The following is a 22356-nucleotide window of genomic DNA, read 5'->3' as shown; positions in this document are numbered from 1 at the left end:
GGTCCTATGGTTACAAAATTTTCAGGATACAGCTGGGCCTCCAGAATGGATCCCGTTCGTAACTGGAGCTATCACTGTATTAATGTTTACTTCTCTGGCAAGTTCTCAACTGCTACCACCTAAGATGCATTTGGATGGTGGGGCAGGGGTGCAGAAAAGAGGAAGAATTGCAGGAGACCTGATGGGAAGATGGTTTGACAAACAACCCTGTAGTTCTTCATTCACTAAAAGCCTGTACAACCTAAGCTACAAAGCCAAACATAAGCTGCCAGCCAGGGTCAACAGAGCTCACTTTGCTGACAGTTTTGAACTGCAGGAACAGGGTTCTCAAGCACTTGACTATTATATATTGATAGAGGGAGTGATATATTGATAGTGGCATGTTTTTCTAGTTGGTGCGTCATTCTTTGATATTCTGTATCACTGATAGTACTGATTAGAGCATTTTCTTTCAAAATATTAAAAATTGTTAGTGATAACTATGCTGCTTCCCCCTTAAGGTTCTCTTAGATTACTATACCTTTTTTTTACTGAATACTTGAACATAACTCTGTAGTTTAATTAGTGTGCTATAATTCCAAACATGATTTTCACAAGTAATCTCCTAGTAGTTATCCATGCAAAGTAACCTCTCAACATTCATTGTTTGCCCCAATAGTTATACAAAAAGCATTTTTTGTGAACTATCGAATGTAGTTCAGTGCAATTTCAACCTTCACTATATTTCTTTATAATAGTCTTACCAGCATGACATTTATGTGTTTTCTAGGCAATGATGGACAAGACAGCTGAGTACATTTTTTTTAATAAAGATATAATTACAAAAAGGGGTAAAATCAGTTCAGGAAAAGGCAAATTTTAATAGATCATTTAGACGTCTAACATAATAGCACATCCATTTTGAATACTATTACTTAAAGCCTGGCGGAAGGAACAAAATTTTGCATCATAATTAGAAAACTCACAATACAACTTGCCAAAAACAAAAACACAGTTGTTTGAAAATAAATACGCTCCATGCCAAATAGTACAAAATGAAAATCAAGAGTCTCTTCTCATATGAAAAGTTCCTTTTAGCTTCTCCCCCCACTTTTGTATTGTGTCCTTTAATTGATGTGAGTCTCTACATTCAAGGATTGTTGAGCTGTTCTGACTTTGTGCTGTTCAGAGGAGGGAAAAAGTCAACTGTTAACATGGGTCACAATTTAATGCCATTCTCTGCTCATTTAAAAACAGTAAGGGTTGCATTGCTCACATTATAAATTCTTTAATAGCTATTGGCACTGATTTATTGTCATCCATAATGAATAACAGATGCATAAATAACATTTCAAAGTTAATGGCTGTTCTGAAACAGGCACATTATAGGATGGCCACAATTTACTTACCCTTTGGTATCTGCTTTCTCACCACTGCTATCCTTGGATTTATCTTCCTCTTTAATGTCTAAAAATAATTAAAAGTGGCAGGTTTATAGAAATAAATTTCAAATGACAACTGTTGTCTTAGCTGTTAACAAGTTACAATGAAAATGAACACTGATAGAAGAATTTGAATGAAGCTGCACCTTTGCCAGTGCTGATTTCTTCTTTCAAAACAGGTGTGTGGAATCTTTGGCCCCACCACATGCTGCTGAACTACAACTACTGGCCATGCTGGCTGAGGCTGATGAGAGTTGTAGTTTAGCAACACCTGGAAGGTGAAAGGTTTTAATAAAAGAATGAAAATTTAAAAAGGGTTAAAGTAGAGATATTCTCAGAAAGATAAACATTCCAACCAACAGCCTAATCCAGAAATGCACAACTTAGATTCAAACTAAAGGAAAACCAACAGTTATGGACCATGGCATGTGAGCTGCTTTATGCCTCAACTGTTTTTGCAGAATGATGAATACAGTGGTAGCTTGGTTCCCAAATGGCTTAGTTGTTAAACAAATCAGCTCCCGAATGCCACAAACCTGGAAAGAAATGTTCTGGTTTGCAAACGTTTTTTAGAAGCCGAACGTCTAATCAGACTTCCGGAACAAGTTTGAAAACCAAGGTACCACTGTATAACAAATATGGGTAGTTTACCACCATAAATTAAGTAGGTCTGACCTAATCTCAATGATATTTAGTTGGAAGCAAAACCCATTACTTTCAGGAGAGTATGATATGCTTAGGAATATAGCCAACAAGGAAAGTAAAAGAAAGAAAAATACTGATTTAGACTTTTACCTGCTTTTTTATCTTCTGTTTCTTTTTTGTCTTCTTCTAGTCGGGCTTTCTTTGCTCCTTTCTTATGATCTGCAACATTTCTGCGTCCACCTTCCCCTTCATCTTCAGAATCAGAAAATTCTTCATCACAGGCTATTCGCTTATCTGATGCACGAACTAGAAGGGAATAGGATTAGAAAACACATTCCTCAAAGATCACCTTCTTGTGTGTTCCATTTCTCTCACCATGGGAAGGCATAAAATAAATAAAAGTTATTTCGTGACAACTCTTCCCTGCAATGTGCATCAGTAAAGGAAGTCCTGCTGCATTGATCATAACCATAATGAAAACTTTCCATATGACAGCAATGTTGTGTTTAGAAAGACATTCCTCAATACAGTGAGTGGGTGGGGAATGAACTCATAATGGGGTTGCAATGTCAACAGTGTATTGGTGATAAGTGCAATGTGTACTCTAGCTCTTACTGAGGCAAAATTTGCCGCTTATTAGCCAAAAGATTGAGTAGAAATAGCATATATTACCGACATGAAATTTCAACATATAAGCAGCATCAGTCCTCATTCACAGGCAAACAGGTTATAAAGTCCAAAGTAGAAGTTACTATTGCAAAATAGCACCTGCAGCGTCTACCTGACCCAGTTATTCCCTTCCTGGAAACTAAGTAAAAACCAGAACTTCTAGGCCAACTCAAATGCTCAGACATGTCTCGTGAACTGGTCCAATATGTAAGGCCTGTGTATCTAATTTGTGCCTTTAAACAGGCACAAGGCAAACATTTGCTGAAGGAGAAGGGGAGGCAGTTTTTGCCAATTCCCCCTCCACCCTGCAGCCCCCAGTGTCCACTTCCCAAATCTGCTCTAAAGAGCCCCCAATGCTCCAGAATCATTTTCAGTAGGACTGGGGACTATAGGGAAAATAGGCAAAAATCACATTTGTCTTATGTTAGCAGAAACCTCTGCTGAAGCAACAGTGCTAGGAGAACTAATTTTAAAAGCTTGGTGTACTAGGAACTATGCCAAAAATGGCACACCAAATTGTATAAGTTTATATGATTTCAAGATTGGCTTTAAAAATTAAGCAGCTTCCCCTTGGTTGCCAGTTGTGTTTATTTCCCAGGCTTTCTGCCTTCATGTTCTGATATGTAATTGCTGTCTTCCTCAGAAAGCACTAAAGCCAATTTGTTTCTGGATGGTAATTTTAGATGCCCATCTGACTTACTGGGGCACTTCTGTTCCACCTTCTTTAGTACTACTACTTCTTTAACAATCCACCCAGTATTAATGTTAGTCCATTCTTACTAGAAATACGTTTGTCTGGATCTTCACCATCTTCATCACCACTGTCTTCATGAACAGCATCTTCAGGAATAGCCTGCATCTGTACACCTGGGGCATGGGGCAACATGCGCAAGTTCTCAAACAAACGCTGTCTGCAAGGAAAGTAACCCAGGGAAAAGTTGTTATGAGACAACTTTCTTCTTAATAGCTTGGGAGTTTCTTAGTTCTTGTCCTCACAAAAATACCCAGCTGCCTAGTAATGGTATAGGAAAATAAGGTGAAAAGCAAGTTACATAGCAAGAGTACTAGGGGCAATTTTCTTGAAAAAGGCAAGCCATGGTATCCAAAGGAAATACATGTGTCAGACAGAACATCTATGGTTAGAGGTGAATACATTTAAAAAATACCAACTCTCAGAACATATGGCTGGCATTCAACATAATGAAATTAAGCAACATATAGTGATACTTTGATCATGTTTTTGCATTTCTGCTAACAAAAGAGCTTACTGAGACTTAATAGCTCTTTTGCAAAAATAAAAAATGATTATAACAATGTGTACCAAATTTTGAAAGATAAAAAGGTTTTTCTTTTCCAACCATTAAGCACTGAGAGCTGTAGCCATCTAAGCCATGCTCAGAGTAGATGTAATGAAATCAAACTTAAGTCTATTAATATTAATGGGTCTACTCTGAGTATGATTTAGTTGGATACAACCCTGAAACATTAAAATACAGGTTTGGGTTTATCCAACCATATCCCTCCAGCAACAGAAGGTAATTTGATCAAGCAAAGGCTTCCATCAGAAGAATGAGGTTTGGGGGTTTTTCTGCTTTTTCCCTGCCCCAGAAATCAATTCCAGAAGGTTGTTCTAGCTTTTAGAACGACATGGGAGGTGGCACAGGAGGCCATAGGGAGGAGAACTGGTGAAAAGTGCTTCTCCCCCTTCCGTTGACAGAAGCATTCACTGATCAGAGAGCCTTACTTCAACAGAGGGACACTAACTGAATACAGTCTTTGACTTTCTAGTTTCACCTGCTGGCTTTTAAAGCAGTAATTCTGCCATCTCAAGAGCCCAGGACCTTTTAACCCCTCATTTTCCCTGCTTCATATTGAGCATAAAAAAGAAAATGGATCCTTACCCATTGCAAAGATTTAGATCGTTATAGTATTTATGTGTCTTTATGGCATTAATACTCACTTAATCTTCTCCATATATTCTGGGGTGTTCTGGTTTGTCATATTTGAAGGGCTAATATGCAGCTTGAAATCTGGTCCAAAATACTCAAAGTAGTCATTGTATGGCAATTCTATTAAAACAAAATGAAGTAATAATAGCTTTTTAAAACAGCCTTATTGCTCTTCAGATTATAGTGGTCAGATATGATAGTATGCATTTTTTTATGTTTGAAAGCATAGCTTCTGTTTTCTTCTACTAAATGCTGAAAAAAAGAACAAATTCAAAGGAATGCAATGCAGCTCTCAAATATTTAATAGACATTCAAAATTATTTTCTGATCCAGAATAAATACATTAGGAAGTATCTGAATTCTAAGGAAGAGCGAATATTTTTTCAAGATTAAATGTGCCAGTTATCTTTTATAGCAGAAATCTAGATGTTCCACCGTGGTATAAAAATGAAGCCTCATTTGTTTCTGTGATTGTAAGTTACTTTAAACTGTTTTAAATAATGTGTGCTGGTTTTTGGAACCCACTTGGGATCTTAAGGTGATAGGTGGGTAATTAGTAACAACAACAACTTACTGGCATATTTCACACACCACGAATTATGTTGAAGATGTAGAAAATCTGGTGTTTATGAATGTAAAGTTTAAATGATTGTATGGTTTGAATGAAATAGAGGAAACAAGCTCAACTTTAGGTTGTCATGAAACCAGGTTTTGCTTCCTCAAGGTAGATAACAATCAGTAAGCCATAAATAAATCTTCACTTTCTGGTTGTGGTTTGTTTGGAGAGAAACCAAAGTACAGGGTTCACATGTCACTACAATCCAGACTCTGACTTGCTTCTTCCCTTGCACAGCACAATCAGGAGCTGGGAGGAGCAAAGCTCTTGTGCATTTAAAACCATAGCTTATTTAAACAATAGTTTAAAATAAAATATACTATGTTGAAAATAACACACTGTGTTTAAATAAAACACACCCAATACACTTACTCATTTATACAATCTATAAAAGGTCCATGCAGATTTCTATGCATCTCATTAATGCTTTCTAAAACATCTGTGTTCACCCATCTAGGTAAGCCATTTGAAGCTACCAAGAGTCTGGTTAATGAGCCAGAAACCACATGAGTCAAGACAGATATCCCACTTCTTAATGATTCAACCATTAGCAAAATCCCCTGTAGAATGGTTATGATGTAAGTCTTTTCTGTCAGTCTCCAATCCTCTGTAGCAGGTTGGCATAGGCTCTATGGCAAGATACACTGTACTGCAATACATATTATTTGCAGTTACAGAATACAAACAGTTGGCAATCTCCCTGGCCACTGAAATGGGGGATGTGATGACTAAGGCAAGCTAAAGTTTAAGTCACATGTTATTCTTCATATTGAGAGAACTTAAACCCTGGTGTCACCTGCGATACTCCTTAGAACAGTGGCTCCTAATCCCATTCTCCCAATGAACCACTTCATGAGGGACTTTGTGGGCCACTTAATGATTTTTCTGCCTGTTGTAGCAATTGTAATACACTACACTACATATTGTATGACTTTTCATGCATTTTTGCAAACATGCTCTAGACCACTTGAATGAAGCTCATGGACCACAGTTTGGGAAGCCCTGGCTCCAAGTATTTACCATTAGGGATTTCGCAATCTAAGGCAACAGCAGTCTCATAGGTCCAACATCGAGCAACATTCCGTATGGTATATCCACCTCCTCCAAGCATCAGAAGAGGCAAGTTGAAAGTCTTCACAACTTCTACACATTTAGCATGTCCTTAAAAAACAAACAAACCATAAAGACATACAGTTATATTCCTTTCAAGATTACACAATTAAGATCTGTATACAAAAACATCAGCTCTAGAAAAACAAACTTAAACACAACTGAAAGATGCAAGAACTAAAAAAACAGAATAGGATAAGGTATCCTATCAATTTTGGAATCTGTTCTTCTGTTTTGCATTTATGGCATTGAGTTACACAAGAATTATTATTTTTTTGCAAGAGTCATAAAGGCAAACAGATGCACACTCAGTTTAATAATTCTTGCAATCTAATCATAAACTGAATGCATTTAATACATTACTGATCTAATTATACTAAAATATTGACCAAATGGCATCTCACACATTATGCGATATTTAATAGCTTATTCACATGAACATCACTGAATTTCTACATGTGATCATGTGATGTCTGCCTCCTAAGACCTGAACTTACTTCCTAAAATCACACAAAACTGAAGCACTGCAAATAAAGACATTGACATGGAACATCTTTTTCGCATCTTCCTTTAGATGTACTATGGCCAAAAGGGTGCATACTTGACAGTCACCAGTGTGTTTGTGTGTGGGGGGGGGGGGGAGAGTCCCAGCATTAGAGATGGCTGCCCAGAGAGATGGCTGCAAGAGAACTGATACTCAAAAAAAACATTTCCACTAAATCTGCATTCAGTACTTGTTTTCAAAACATATGTAACTGTGACTCTACAGTAATGTTTTGCTCTCTGACCTTTGACCGTAAGATTAAAACATCCCAGCCTGTCACCAGACAGTGAATCTGCCCCACACTGCAACACCACAGCACTAGGTTGGTACATCTCCATGACTTTGGAAATAATCTGTAAAGAAGCAGAAATCATGGTAAATCTATTATTCAGCCTCACAGAAGCATCTCTAAAAAAATGTATCTAGAATATACTCACTGGCTTAAATATCTGACCATATGACTCATCATCTATTCCATCTCTCATTGGAAAGTTGACAGCATAGTATTTGCCTTTTCCAGCACCTATGTCCTATAAGAGAACACGAACAAGACAAAAACAAAAATCACAAATTCATATCAAAAGGCAAAACACATTTTGTGTTTACCACTGGACCACTTGTGGCCAAGAGTGTTTGAAGGTAGTTTAGAAGCTACCTAGACATTTGAAAAATTCTGAGTATGTAATGAATACCAAAACTGCACATATAAGAAGTGTGCCAGATATTTATTATTAAATTTATCTCACCCTTTTTCCCAAAGCAGCCCAGGGAAGCAAACAATACTTCAAGTTTAATCTTCAGCTAAAGCATTAAATCTTCAGATAAAACATTTGATCAGTGCAGTAGAAGAAATCAGTGCACAAGGAAGTATATCCAAAAGAACAGAAGGATGACATGTGAAAATACAAAAGAATCAGACCCAAAAGTATAATTTGGATTTTATGACTTTATTGAAATTCACCAAAGTATGGTTTTAGAATCATTGCAGGGATTTAAATAGGGTATCACCGAGAGTTGGGATGGCATAAAACAGAAACATATGGGTAGATCGGCTTTAAAAGACAACCAATTACCTGGGGATAGGGAGTAATGTCATGGGTCTGCTGTGTCAGATCCGTAAAATCACATGTTATTATATCTACGAGAAATGTGCCACAATTCACTAATTGAAACACATCAAGTTTATTCCTTTTTGCACCTGCTTCAACATTCATGATTTACAAATGGAATACAAGACCTTTGACGTCTGTTTAGTACATCAGTAGCTAAAAAGACATTTTGTTTCCAGTTTGAATATATTCTTCATATTTACTAATAGGAAGTTACAATGTTGTTCTAGAGGGGAACCACAATTATTGTACCTTAAGGATAAATGATTATTTTGTAACAGAAGCTTTCATTGTCCACTTCAAGTGCATGAAGTTTTATACAGTTTGACTACAAGAATTGTGCTAGTACAGGGCAACAGTCTTCTTTGTTTTTTGACGTACTGCAGCAGTTCCTAAAGCAGTACAAGCTTTATATATCTAAACAGTAGCAGAGATACAATGAAAATGTTTCTTATAGAAACGATGTCTTTCCAGAAGAGTCAAATCTTAAAGTGAGGAGCTCTAACTTGTAATGGAGTCACTTTTTATCGCCATGTGTCCTTCCTTACTATTTCACAAGAAGCAAAACTGTGCAATGCATCCAGGCTCAGGACCACAATACCTCAAGGACCGCCTTTTTCCATATGAACCTACCTGGACCCTGAGATCATCACCTGAGGACCTTCTTTGTGTGCCTTCTTGCCATGAGGCTGGCAACACAAGGCTGGCCTTTACTGCAGTGGCTCCCCATTTGTGGAATGCTCTCCCTTTAGGTAGCAGGTGAAAATGCTCCTCTTCAACCAGGCCTTTGGTTGATGAACATCTTATATACCCCTTTTAATGTGTTTATTATTTGTTTGTGGTTGCTGCTTTTTATTCTTGTTTTATTATGTATTTTGTGTTTTTATATTGAATTTTTATGTTGTGAACCACCCTGAGATCTTTGGATAAAGGGCAGTATGCAAATTTAATAAACAAACAAACAAACAAACAAACAAACAAAATGCTATTAAGAGAATCTCATACAATGGTTTTACCTAGATACAGCTGAATTAACACGCAGTGCTCTTAGCATACATTGTAACATACACATATGGCACGTAAGCAACTTAAGTTTACTATGTTGTATTATACAGTACATTTTTATAGTTATTATATTATATATTGAACTATAGGCAGCACACCCACCATGCTCCAAGTAAGCAAAATAAAAAAGTCTCAGAAAATATGGGAATCAAACAAATATATTCCTGTTTAGCTGAGGTATTAATGTCAAAATTAACTGAATTTGCTTTTTGGACAGATTATTAAGGATATCAGAAGATCAGGTTTAATAAGAAATTAAACTTTCATGTATTTGACAGGTGAGAAGCCTAGTTTAAGGTCAGTGCTCCTGCTCTTTAGAGGCCTGCGTTTAGCATGAAGCAACAGTACCATCTTGTGGCCAATCAGGTTGAGTTATAAAAGCTTTCTCCAAGCTAGCACATTTAATTTCTGTTGAAGAAAGGAACAAATACCACAGCTAGCAACAACAGAAATGGGTACCATGGATTATATTATGCATAGGAATTTTTAATGAACAACTTCATGTGCTCATGCAAATGCAAGCATCTCTACTATAGTAACATTCTAGGTAAGCTTCAAGTATGATTACTGTGATTTTTAAATGGCATTTTAGTAACTATTAGCAAGCTGGGCACTTTTTTCCAACTATTTTGACATTTTGTATACCTATCTTACTCATCACTGATATGCTTGAAAGTATTTTTGCCCACTCCCAGAATGGTTTATAGATCAAAATAAAATGACACAGGCTTACAACCTAAAGAGCACAAAAAGGAAAAAGAGATGGGAGAGGAAGGAAAAAACTCAGATCTACTCTTGAAGATACAGTTTTAGATTAGCAAAATGGATGTCAGATATAAAATGACAAAAAAGTAACCCTAGTTACCAAAACTGTCATTCATTCCAATGTTGCAGTACTATGCCACTCAGAGACAACACACATTGTTTACATAATAGCCCAATGAGTGTAGGAAACAATACTGTAATTAAGATGAAAAAATACACCATATATAGAATCGGACTCATCAAGTTAAGAGTTAGCCTTTTTCACCCTGATCAATTCAAAGTGTCCTTCTTCAGCAGGAAGGATAAAAACTAATTAAATTAAAATTGTTAACTTGATAACCAGGTTTAAATATAGCATTTGCAAGATGCTACTTTAATCAAATGGTAACCTCATATTTGAACTTACTCTCAAATCGCCTGTGCCAGGGAAATATTCACCATATTTATGGAATGATACTGTCATTACACGATCAGTTGTGTAAAATGCTTCTTCAACGCCATCACCGTGATGGATATCAATATCAATGTACAATACTCTTTGGTGGTATCTGGAGGGAGAGGGGAGGGAGAGAAAGAGAGAGACTTGACTTGAGCAGTACCAATAAAACTCACTACTTACCTTTCAAAAAGTTTATCTGGTGCCAGATTTATCCCCAGACTAAATCAGATATATAAAGCCACATGACTACATGTATACAGATCTGTTCTCCCTTTTTCAATATAATGCTTAAAACTATGTGTATAATGACACAATATCAAGAACCAGGAAGGTCACTGTGTATAGCCATACTGACAGCTCATTAATAAACATAAAATTATGTGCAAATTACACTTGTGTATCTCCCAGAGAGGGACCAAATTAGGGCCCTTTGCTACATCAGCCTACAGCTCATGCAGCAACAATGTCCCCCCAGAAACCCCCAAAACCTGTATCCCCTCTTTTTTTGCCCTGAGCAAGGCTTCAGATGGAACAATAACTCTGGTGCTTTATGTGGTCCTGATGCTTGCTCTCCAGCTAGAGTCTGAATTGATCAGTAAGCCATTTAGAACAAAAAGAGTTTTGTGATTTATATCATGTGTGCATGCATACACAAACACATATATAAACAAAATATAATTTAAAATGACCAAGGAACAATGATCGCTAGTCCTCTGGTCAATATATACAGATTAAGCCAATACACAGCCTATATTTTTAACATTTCTAGAAGACAAGTTGTGCATATAACACCAACATGAACTTACTTTAGTAATTCCAGAATGGCAAGCACAATATCATTGACATAGCAGAAACCTGATGCTTCTGACTTCTTAGCATGATGAAGTCCTCCAGCCCAATTAACAGCCATGTCTGTTTGTTGTCTGTTTAATTTTACTGCTCCAGCTAAAGAACCATTATGGAGAAAAATGCAGGTAAGGAATGAAAAAGGTAGACAGTATGTCTTGCCAAAAAAAAAGAGAGAGAAAGAGAGAGAGAGCTTCAATGTAAGACATCATGGTGCAGCCTGGATTTTAATTGTTTACTGTTAGGCACTTCTACAGTTGGATATACCAACTCATGCAGCAGAATGAACTATTAATTTGTAATGGGAGATGCTGAAAGATAAAAGGCCCAACTAGTCCAGCATTCTGTTCTCACATTGACTAACCAGATGTCTAGAAGAAGCAGAGAAGCAGGACATGAGTGCATTAAACTTCTCTAACTCACGATCCCCAGCTACTGGCATTCAGAGGCACACAGACTCTGATACTGGAGGTAGTACATATCCATCATACCTAGTAGCTGCTGATAACAACATTTTCTTTTAATTAAACATTTCACTTTATATTTCTATTAAATTCTTTCTCCCTCATTGATTTCCGCAAGAGCTATAAAAGTTGTCACATGGGTAATGTTAAAAAAAACTGGTACAGCCTTTTAAAAATTAACAACTTCAGGAAAACATTAGGATATACTTACCCACAGAGCCTCCTGTTGACAGCTGACAGAACTCAAACAGCCCATCAAACACAGGACAGTCTTCCCCCACGTTAACTATACAAGACAAGTTTTATTTATCCTTAAATGCATTATTACTTAAGTTTGTATATAATCTTTCTTTTTTTTAAAAAAAAAAGTATAGCATGTTGGTCAACTGACTAAACATTGTCAAATGTTCCATGAAAAATGAACATCTCTGCATTGGTAGCATTATCTCAAATGTGGCCACACCATAGGTTACAATACTTTTTACAAACTGTTTGTTAATCATTCAGCCTGCTGATGTTGAAACTATGTGTATTGTTCTTAAAAAAAAAAAAGCTAAATGTCTATTACTTGACCAGTGATATAGATCAAATAATTTTTGATCCGTTAAATGCCCAACACTATCTTTAAAATGAAGACCAGAACCTTAGAACAGAGGTATTTTTCAAAACTTAACCTAACCATTACCACAGATGTGAAACTTGGTAGACACCTTTTTTTTGTCAGGTAAGTATATTTAAATATGCTTTTATGGATTCAGAGCAGTTTGTAGCTGAATGTATGCCTAAATTTACAGCATCACTATATGTGAAATTATGGCTTATGAAGTTTCAGCAAAAGGACAATTACCAATTAAGGTACTATAGGTGGTTTAAACTGAGCAAATAGTTATCCAACTAGTAAAATACAATTCTCTTGCAAGTTGCTGTCATTCAGAATTCATAATGGAAATCAATGTTCAGAAATCAAAGTAAGTACAAGTTAATTGAGAAGATAAATATTACAGTTTTTCGTCATGCTATCTAATGTTATAAATTTTGGGATGGAAAATTACACTAGTTGAATTTAATACATGTGGCAAACCTGTTACTATGGTCCAATTCAGATATATAGCTTTGAAACTAGTGAATGAAATTAGAAGCTGATTTCCACCTCTGGTGTAGAAGCTAACTATGGTTAGCAGTAACTATCCCCTAAGAAGAAAAGGGAGACATGTACAACTTCTAGAGAAAGAATCATGTACAATATGACTCAGTTATCAGTTTGGTAACAGGGCAGCATTACATCTGAACAAGCCTGAATGTTATAACCACTATAGCCAACAACTAACAATTCAAAATGATTAAACATCATACAGACAGGGTTCTGCACATTACAGTAAAATAGATAATATAATACTCTTCATCTTAACAGATCAAGTTCCCAAAACCAGGTGGGAAACTGAGGGAGACCAGTTATTTTTAGCATTAGACTTACATCTTTGCATTTGTTTACTATATTCAGACATATTGTCGGGTCTAATTGAGCGAAGAAATTTTATGTACTCATCACTGTGGTATTTCGTCATTTCTTCTGCTGTAGCTTTGTGAGGCCGCTGGAAAAGAAACAGATTGAATTTGATCTGAGACAGAATAAAAAGCAGTAGTATTTCAAGTACTTCAAACAGATTTGATCAGGCATGTGTTAAGTTGAAAATTGTGGAATATTTTAAAATATTTCAGCTTTGGCTCAACACCACATTATAAACAGAAAACACTTTGTATATATTTTACTGTAACCATATCATGTTTTCCATCCAGTAGATATCTGAAAAACCGAATGCTTGTGATTTTGTTTCCTTATGTTGCATTTTCACAGGTACCCATAGGTTTCATAGAATCATAGAATTGTAGGGACCCTGAAGATCATTTAGTCCAACCCCCTGCAATGCAGGAATATACAGCTCTCCTGTATGGGGATTAAACCTGCAACCTTGGAATTATCAGCACCACACTCTAACCATCTGACCCAGGCTCAGTTTGTGTTCTTCTTTGGAAGAAAAAATGTTATCTCAGAATCAGCCAGAGGGTTTTGCACAACAAAGAAAGTGTTGAAGTGAATTCAAAATCTTAGGAAAATATAGTCCCTTCACTGCTCATCATCTTTCAGGTGACAAAGCTGTAAATGTATACTCACATAAATTTCCATTTTTCTGTACAAGCCATAATTTAGCAACAAGTTGTGTGTCATGCGAATCCTGTGAGGCTTCATTGGGTGCCCCTGTCCATAATAATAGTTCCCAATATCACCTAAAAGAAAGCAAATGAGTCATGCTTGAAAATGTAATGATCACTTTTTCTGGCTTTACGTAACTAAATTCTCTCTAGCACAGGGATTCAAAATACAAACACTAGTCATAACGGCAAACTGCCTTCCTGCTTTGGGGAGTATTCCTTCAGTAAGACTGTGCCCTCCCTTTGCATTTCAGGAGGATGTAGGAAAAAAACATAGTTCTGCTTCCTGTTGAGTCTGTTCCATTTGTAAATTGAGTCCCCCACTGCTATGGGAAAGAACGCCTTGGTTTAAGAACGCTTTGGTTTAAGAACGGACTTCCGGAACTGATTAAGTTCGTAAACCAAGGTACCACCATACTGTAATGTACTCTATATGAGGCTGCCCTGGGGTCTTGTTCAAAAGCTCCAGTTGGTGTTGAATGCAACAGCCAGAGTGCTTTAAGGGGGCATCTGGCTGAGAATATGTGACATCAAAGCTTTTATTCAGATAGAACTCAGTTCCAGCACCTCTTAGGTGGGCGCCATTGCCATTATAAGAGAATGGAGGAGTTGTTCATGGTGAGTTATGGAACTATGTGACATTATTGTTAAAACAGCTGCATTGGTTACCCAGCTACTACTGAGTCTGGTTCATGGTCCTTGTACAAAGTGATTAATGTACAAAGGGCTTGTACAAAACAACTTAGTGCAGGATACCTCAGGGACTGCCTGAACCCTTACATGCTAGAGCTGGGTGATATATTGATATATCATCCAAAACTATTTTGAAGTTCACATTGTGGTAACTGTTTCATAATATCTGTGCTGGCAATATATCACAATGTGTGTAAGGGCTAGGCGATAACCTGCTTTCAACACTGCAATAACTCACCAGCTGAACATTGCAATGTTATCACCAGCTGAACATTGCAATCTACCACAATGTCTGAAATAAGGATGGAAGTATGCAGAGGCAAACAAGGCAATGTCCTGGCAACTGCTACTACTTAGGGGTCTAAAACTTAAATGACAATATTATTTATCATCACACACTCAGTTTCATCAGCAGGCAAGCCAAAATGCATCCCAACAGAACTTTTGGTTTGGGGCTTGGCTACCAAATGGTGGCATTCAGAACAATCCAAAGTACAGCCACAGTCTCCTGCTGCCACCACAAGGCCCCACAGGCCACCATTACTGCCACCACCATGAAAAGGCCTTGCAGGCTGTCACTGCTTTTACCACTGCCACAAGGCCATCACTACAAGTTCTCACAGCCTGCCGCTGCTTCTGCCCACTGCCGTGGCAAGGCTTCGCTTCACAGGCTGCTGTTGATTCTGCTGCTGCCAGTCTGCTGCCGCTTCTGCCGCCTAGTAGCCTGCTGGCAATCCCAGATTATTTGTATTCACTATGACTCATCACCAAATTTTGGATTGTCCCGAATACAAGCCCAAAACCAAAAGTCTCATTTGGATGCATTTTGGGTTGCTTGCTGCTGAAAGTGACAATGAGGTGATTGATAATATCATCATTTATCAGTTTTAGACCATTAAGTAGTAGCAGTTGCCAGGACATTGTTCTGTTCACCTCTGCGTAGTTCCTTCCTTTTTTCAGATATTGTGATATATAACAATATTGAAAACCAGTTATCGCCCAGCCCTGTTACATGCCAGCTTGATCACTGAGATTTTCTGCAGGAGTGTGGTTGGTTGTTCTTCAAGTTGGCAAGGCTCATTTGATTAGCACTCAAATAAATGGCTCTGAAGAAAAGAGTTTGCTCTTTGCCCACTATCATCTACATGAAGACCCACAAAAGACTTGCCACAAGTCTGGGGGTTCCCCCCCCTTAAAGCAATGAGTCACGACAGCCTTACTATTTAGAGCAGTATAGAACAATGGATTCTGGGCACTCTTCCACCAGGAGACAAGGACTCTCTTGCGCAAGAAAGTGGCAAAAAAGCAACTCTCCTTTCTGCAGCACTCTACTTCTTGCAGACAAGGGAGAAGTTAAGCACCCCCATTCAATTTATTTGAAGAGAGCTTTTGAGTCACCAACTGAAGTGCACCTGTATAGTGTTGTCCCAAGCACACCACAGATGAGGAACTTGTAGCATTGCTATCAGTGGAGCTATAAACACACACACTTAAAAGAAAACAGAATAATCACTTAGAAAATAGAGGAGGAAATATACTGAGCTAAGTAATGTTATACAGTGGTACCTTAGGTTAAGTACTTAATTCGTTCCGGAGGTCCATACTTAACCTGAAACTGTTCTTAACCTGAAGCACCACTTTAGCTAATGGGGCCTCCTGCTGCTGCCGCGCCGCCAGAGTACGATTTCTATTCTCATGCTGAAGCAAAGTTCTTAACCTGAAGCACTATTTCTGGGTTAGTGGAGTCTGTAACCTGAAGCGTATGTAACCTGAAGCGTATGTAACCCGAGGTACCACTGTACCTGGAAAAATGATGCCCACACTTATATTTGGACTTATATGCCTACACTTATATTTAATATCTGAAGTCAGATATTTGGACTTCCGTTTAACAAGATTAGTGACAAACACAACAATTAAATACATTATTTAATGTATGAAAATCAGCATGCATTCTCCATGTATTCTTGCAAAGTACTGGACATACAACAAGATTTTAACGCTATCTTTCGCCTATAAAAACCAAATCTCAGTTCACAAACAGCTCTCCCTACTAAGGACTATTTTCTCCTCTGTTGAAAACTAAACAAAGAAGAGTGAGCAACAAAGAAGGCTGCTGCAACCACCATTCTGCCTTTCTTGGCAGCATTTTAGAAATTTATACTAGGCTGAAAAGCTGCTGTCTCTGCAAAGCAGATTAACTGCACTACAGTCAAACTTTGAAATGCACAGCTATCTACCCCAAAACTGTCTATTCAGAGTGTGCAAAGTACTGAGGATATCCTTTCTTCACCCAGCTCCCACTGAGCATAACTATCAGATTCCCCAATTCTATCCATTCCCTCAGTGAAAAGAATCACTTAATTGGTGGCTATATATTTAATATGATCTAAGCATATTTGCTTAAGAATCATTTCACAAGTAGATGCATTTAGGACTGAAATCCTATTCTAATTATTATAGCTAGCCTATTGATGGCAAGACAGAATCTCAAACTAGGATGTGCTCTCCCAAGACCACATTCTGAGCATGTTCATACTCCTGTCTCAGGGAAATGTGAAAGTATGATGATTCGTAATAGTACAGTGGTGCCTCGCAAGATGAAATTAATCCGTTCCGTGAGGCTCTTCATATAGCGTTTTCGTCTTGTGAAGCAAGCCCATTGACAGCTTAGCGGATTAGTGCTATTAGCGGCTTATCAGCTTAGCAGATCAGCTGATAAGCGGCTTAGCTGCTTAGAAAAAGGGGGGGGGGAGAGGAAAAAGCCCCGCAGGAACTTGCAAGACATTTTCATCTTGCGAAGCAAGCCCATAGGGAAATCAGTTTTGCGAAGTGCCTCCAAAACGGAAAACCCTTTCGTCTAGCGGGTTTTCCGTCTTGCGAGGCGTTCGTCTTGCGGGGCACCACTGTATTAGTATTCTTTGTTTCTGAAATTTTTATTGTATTTTTGATAATGGTTGTTTTTGGGGGGGGGCACCTGCAAATTCTTTAGAAATTTCTGTTGATATGAAGCGGAAGATAAATTAAAAATAAATAATAAACATAAAATATGAAACAAATTTATTAACCATTAAAATTAATTTAATAACTCCAGAGGTAGCAAGCTACTGAAACCCAGCAACTGGAGCTTGGGGGCTGAAAGGGAAAAACTACTGCCCTCATTCACTACTTCTGGGTTTCCTGGAAACATCTGCTGACAAATTGTACCTCAGGATGCTACAATATGTAGCTTTTTAAACTGACCCTGCAGTGTTCACTTTAAAATGAACTTAATAAGAACTTTAAAATGAGCTTATGAAGACACAATAATTAAAAGCATGAGAGAAAGCATGTTTTAATTGTCTGTGCCCAAGAAAGATTTTAAACGGCTGTTTGAAGTTTTTATCTTTAATCTTCCATCCCTCTAGTGAAAGTACTGGCTGCAAACGTGAAGCTAACATATGCTGCCATGAGAGAGGAATGAAGTGAATCCATTCTGATAAGAAGCCAGGGGACTCAGGCGTAAAGCAAAGACTGTAAAATTTTGAGGAATGAGAATTATTAATAAGACCAAGAACACTCAGTATGGCAAAAATACAGTTAGATACCCCATTTACTGTTGGCATCGTGCAGCGACTGCTGTATGTGCAACTGTAAGAGATCAGAGTTGGGATGCATAAATTGGTGAATGAAAATGGACAAGAGAAAAATAAGGCTAAAGGCGGCACAGAACCTTTGGAAAATAATACTGATGCAGGACTACCAGAACTGGAGAGTGGAATGGTAAAACTGAAGTAGTATATGGTGAAATGGAGAGGACCTCCAAATAGATGCCTGGAGGAGTGAAACAGTTCAATGGTGGAATTATGAAGTTGGAAAAGTGGAATGAAACCATGGTTTGAGAGATTAAAAAAATATTCTGGGCTGGCAGAGATGGAGCTGAGAAAGGATTCTGTATACAATTTTGAGTGAATTAAGAGAGGAAAACTATCAAGCCTCTGGAAAAAGAATGGAAGAAGTGATTGTGAGAAAGAATCTCTTTGTTCTAAATCAGGATGGAAAACCACAGCCAACAGGAAATGAGATTGTAATACAGTGGTACCTCGGGTTACATACACTTCAGGTTACAGACTCCGCTAACCCAGAAATAGTACCTCAGGTTAAGAACTTTGCTTCAGGATGAGAACAGAAATTGCGCAGCGGCGGCATGGCAGACCCCATTAGCTAAAGTGGTGCTTCAGGTTAAGAACAGTTTCAGAACAGACCTCAGGAAAGAATTAAGTACGTAACCAGAGGTACCACTGTATATGGAACTGGGTGTGAATTGATCAATATACAATGTGGAAATAACTATGGATTGCTGTTTTGATGTATGACCACAGCAAATAGACTCCTGTGTAAATGAAGACGAAGGATTTATTGTTTTTCAACACTGGAGGCAAAGTTGTTTTGCTGGACTGGAGGAAGAATACTGTTGACATTAATTGATATTAATAACTGGAGAAGCTCTTTTAGACTTGTGTGGAAGGAAAAATGAATGAACTTGAGATGCCTAGATTTGAAGACTGGGAAAATATCACATAGCAGAAGGAGGAACAGCTGGATATCATCTTGGAATAAATATTTTGCATATTTTGAATAATATTTATATGCATAACTATTGGAAGTCCTTTTTATTTCATTTTTTAATTATTATATTATGGTTTCTCTTTTCTACATTTTTTTGCTTTGCTCTTGCTTATGCACATGAAGGTGATGGGTGGTTGGTGAAAGACCCTGTGTTAGAGGCAGAAAATAGAAGATCTCCGGGGGGGGGGGGGGAGAAGAAAGGGAAACTCCCAGGTGGGTCCACCCCTTTCTGTGTGAGACAAGGGTTAAGATCTACCCTTGAGAGAGGACTTTGCATGGTGATAATGATGGTTTTCTCTTTCTTTTTTTGTTTTCATTTAGATTAGTCTGTTTTTATTGTACAGTGGTACCTTGGGTTAAGAACTTAATTCGTTCCGGAGGTCCATTCTTAACTTGAAACTGTTCTTAACCTGAAGCACCACTTTAGCTAATGGGGCCTCCCGCTGCCGCGGGAGCACAATTTCTGTTCTCATCCTGAAGCAAAGTTCTTAACCTGAGGTACTATTTCTGGGTTAGCAGAGTCTGTAACCTGAAGCGTCTGTAACCTGAGGTACCACTGTACTGTATTATAAAAAACCTTTTATAAAATTTTATGGAAATAATAATGAACCATAATTTAATTCATCCCAGCAAACATATTTCTGCAGAATAACGAATCTATTTGTGAGGTAGTAATCTTTTCTGTGTACTTGATTTCATCTTAAAATAATTGCAGTCAGTTTTAAACTTGCCTGATGTGTGACCAATAACTGCCCCCAAAGTATAATGAATGGCATTTTCCTATTCCTCAATGTTGAGATATCCAGATTTTTGCAGTCATTAACAAACTGCAGATTATTTCAATCTCCTACTCTAAACCCATTTAATTCAGATGACATTACCACCACCCCGGATCCAGTGGGATCAACTTCTCTAGAAGGTCCCTAACATTTTTTAATTGAGGAAAACTGTGTATCCCTGAAAGTGTATATTGTCTACCTTACTAGAGCCACAGTGCCAACAAATAAAGGATGTATTTGAAAAAAACATTTCTGGAGTCTCCAGTGCAAGATGCCATTTTGTGTTAAATTGCTGTGAAAATGCACCTAAATGATGAGTGAGCAGGAAAAATCAGAGTGCCACTATCACTACTTCTTTAAACAGCACCCATAGGCAAACATTCTACCAGAAATAGGTAACATTCACAACTTTCAAGTCTTTATCACCATACAAGTTAAGTAACCTAGAACAATCCTTAGTTCCAATGCAAAAAAGTCAAGATTTCACACATGCCAGACAAGAGATTTGTCGCTTTAAACAATCCAACATATTCAAGTTTTGAGAATCAATATACGTACTTTAGGAAAAAATTACAAGGGACATTAGTTCTTTGGAGAATGGTATAAATACAACAACTTCTTGGTTCTCTCTCTCTCTCTCTCTCTCTCTCTCTCTCTCTCTCTCTCTCTCTTCTCACACACACACTAGGCTGGATGGTTCAATTTCTTGTATTTTTTTCAATAGATGCATGTTCTGCTGTCTATTTGTGGATAGCCTGGTCCTTACATCTGCAGTTTGTAAGGCTAAGAGCAAATAAACTGAGAATAAAACTTAACAGCTGAAATATGCAACCTATGTTTTGCTAAACAAGTGGTTGAGAAATAGTGTCTTGCTTTAAATTAGTGGTTGCTTTTACTTCAGTGCCCAGGAAGATGCACTCTGTTCAAAACATTTACATGTTGCATTTGAAGTTTAATACAGCGGTACACCAGTTTTCGAACATCTTGGAAGTTGAACGTTTTGGTTTACGAAGCCAAACAGCTGGAAGTAATTGCTTGTTTTCAAACACGCACCTGAAGTCAAATGGCTTCTGCTGAGTTTCTCCCCCCACCCCAATTTTCTCCATTAAATTTGCAGGCCACCCTTTGCGCCTCAGTTTTTGAATGTTTCTTGAACGGTCTTCCGGAATGGATTATGTTAGAAAACCGAGGTACCACTGCAAACGTCTGCCTTATACCCATGGGCTGTCCCGCACCCGCATTGTGCTTCTTGATGGCTGTAATAATTCATTTCTACTAAATTTCACATAGAGTAGAATCTTCACTTTTCTATGTTATCTCCACTCCACAATTTTAAATCTTTACCATTCTTTTGGCTACCATGTATAACAGTGTTCAAAACAATACGCTTATATCCAGGATATAAACCCCTAACTACAATGAAAATAACCATTTCCTGAATTAGTGATGGGCTTCCAATGGATGGTGGGGACAACCTGTATTCACCAGGGTGAGGTGCGCAAGAAAGATGCTCTATGGAGCTATGAGGATGCGATAGGCAGGCCATTCATCCAGATCCTTCCAGTGGGGCTCTCAGCTTTGGCCAGAGCGTGCCAGCCTCGCACCTTTCAGGGATTCAACGTTGAGGCCTTCAGATTCTCAACGCAACGCAGTTACTCGCGCGCCCAAGTCCCACTCTAAGGACGTTTAGTAGGAAAAGGATCGCGAGGCCAGCCTCGGATCCCCCCCCCCTCTCAAAATGGGGACCCTTCCCATGAGGTTTGTTGCTAGGCCGAGCCGGGCGCGCACCCCTCACCCCCTTTTGCAAAGCGTTCGTTAGTAGATGCGCGCGGATTTCGAAGGAGGCGAAACCCGATACAAAAATTAAAGGGGGTGGGGGGTGTAGATGCGCTTTAAGAAATCAGGGGCTCAGCACCTTCCTTCCAACCCAGATGCAGCCCCTGCAGACACAATGGGTAAAAGCGAGAGGGGAGGGGGAGAGGGCTGGAGAGGCGGCGCGTGCGCCGGAAGGAGAAGGCGAGCGAAGACAGCCGAGGGGCTGCCGAGGGGGCCGGGGCGCGCGAGGACGGAGCCAACGAACATTCCCAACGGCGAAATAAGCGCGGCCTGGAGGGGAAGGCGCGCGGAGACGGACAGCTGCTCTTGCTCCCACGCGCACCCCAACCGACACACAAAACACAACAAAACCCGGCGCCGTGCCCCGCCCCCCTCACCGTCATAGTAGTAACAGACTTTCTTCTTGCCGCCTCCCTGGCTGTACGCCATGAGACTTGTCTGAGGGGAAACCCGGGGCCGGGCGAGACTAGGCTTGAAGGGGCCGGGATTTACGTCGACGGTGGCGGCGGCAGCAACAGCAGCAGCAGGGACGCCGGAGCCGGGGGCAGCCTCAGGAAGACCCAGTCCCGCCTCTTCCAGCAGCGACT

At 38.8% G+C, this 22356-nt stretch overlaps 1 protein-coding gene across 2 annotated transcripts; it reads right to left on the bottom strand.

Annotated features, from left to right (window-relative positions):
• Positions 1–789: 789 nt before the first annotated feature.
• Positions 790–22355, bottom strand: HDAC2 (histone deacetylase 2). 2 transcript variants are annotated; one of them, XM_081905736.1, is made up of 14 exons: positions 22147–22355; positions 13816–13928; positions 13117–13234; positions 11854–11928; positions 11139–11277; positions 10300–10441; positions 7392–7484; positions 7199–7307; positions 6321–6461; positions 4696–4804; positions 3516–3646; positions 2217–2372; positions 1389–1446; positions 790–1160 (listed from the first exon to the last, which is right to left on the bottom strand). In XM_081905736.1, the coding sequence occupies exons 1-14, from the start codon at positions 22196–22198 to the stop codon at positions 1130–1132; spliced, it is 1467 nt and encodes a 488-aa protein (XP_081761862.1). In that variant the 5' UTR covers positions 22199–22355; the 3' UTR covers positions 790–1129. The 2 variants fall into 2 exon arrangements, with proteins under 2 accessions (XP_081761862.1, XP_081761861.1); XM_081905735.1 differs by lacking the exon at positions 22147–22355 and adding an exon at positions 21419–21494.
• Between the last annotated feature and the right edge of the window lies 1 nt (position 22356).

Source organism: Podarcis melisellensis (assembly GCF_964234715.1).
Source record: "Podarcis melisellensis genome assembly, chromosome: 3".
Lineage (NCBI taxonomy): Eukaryota > Metazoa > Chordata > Lepidosauria > Squamata > Lacertidae > Podarcis > Podarcis melisellensis.
This window is presented reverse-complemented; position numbering and strand designations above follow the sequence as displayed.

What these genes read in the sequence shown, in the direction of transcription:
- HDAC2 (XM_081905735.1), bottom strand. Translation starts at nt 21,479, where the DNA reads ATGGCCTGCCTATCGCATCCTCATAGCTCCATAGAGCATCTTTCTTGC. An exon ending in TAGTAAACAAATGCAAAGAT is followed by an intron (nt 11,929 to 13,116) that starts GTAAGTCTAATG and finishes TGTCTTGTATAG; the next exon opens with TTAACGTGGGGGAAGACTGT. An exon ending in ATGGTCAGATATTTAAGCCA is followed by an intron (nt 7,308 to 7,391) that starts GTGAGTATATTC and finishes GCTTCTTTACAG; the next exon opens with ATTATTTCCAAAGTCATGGA.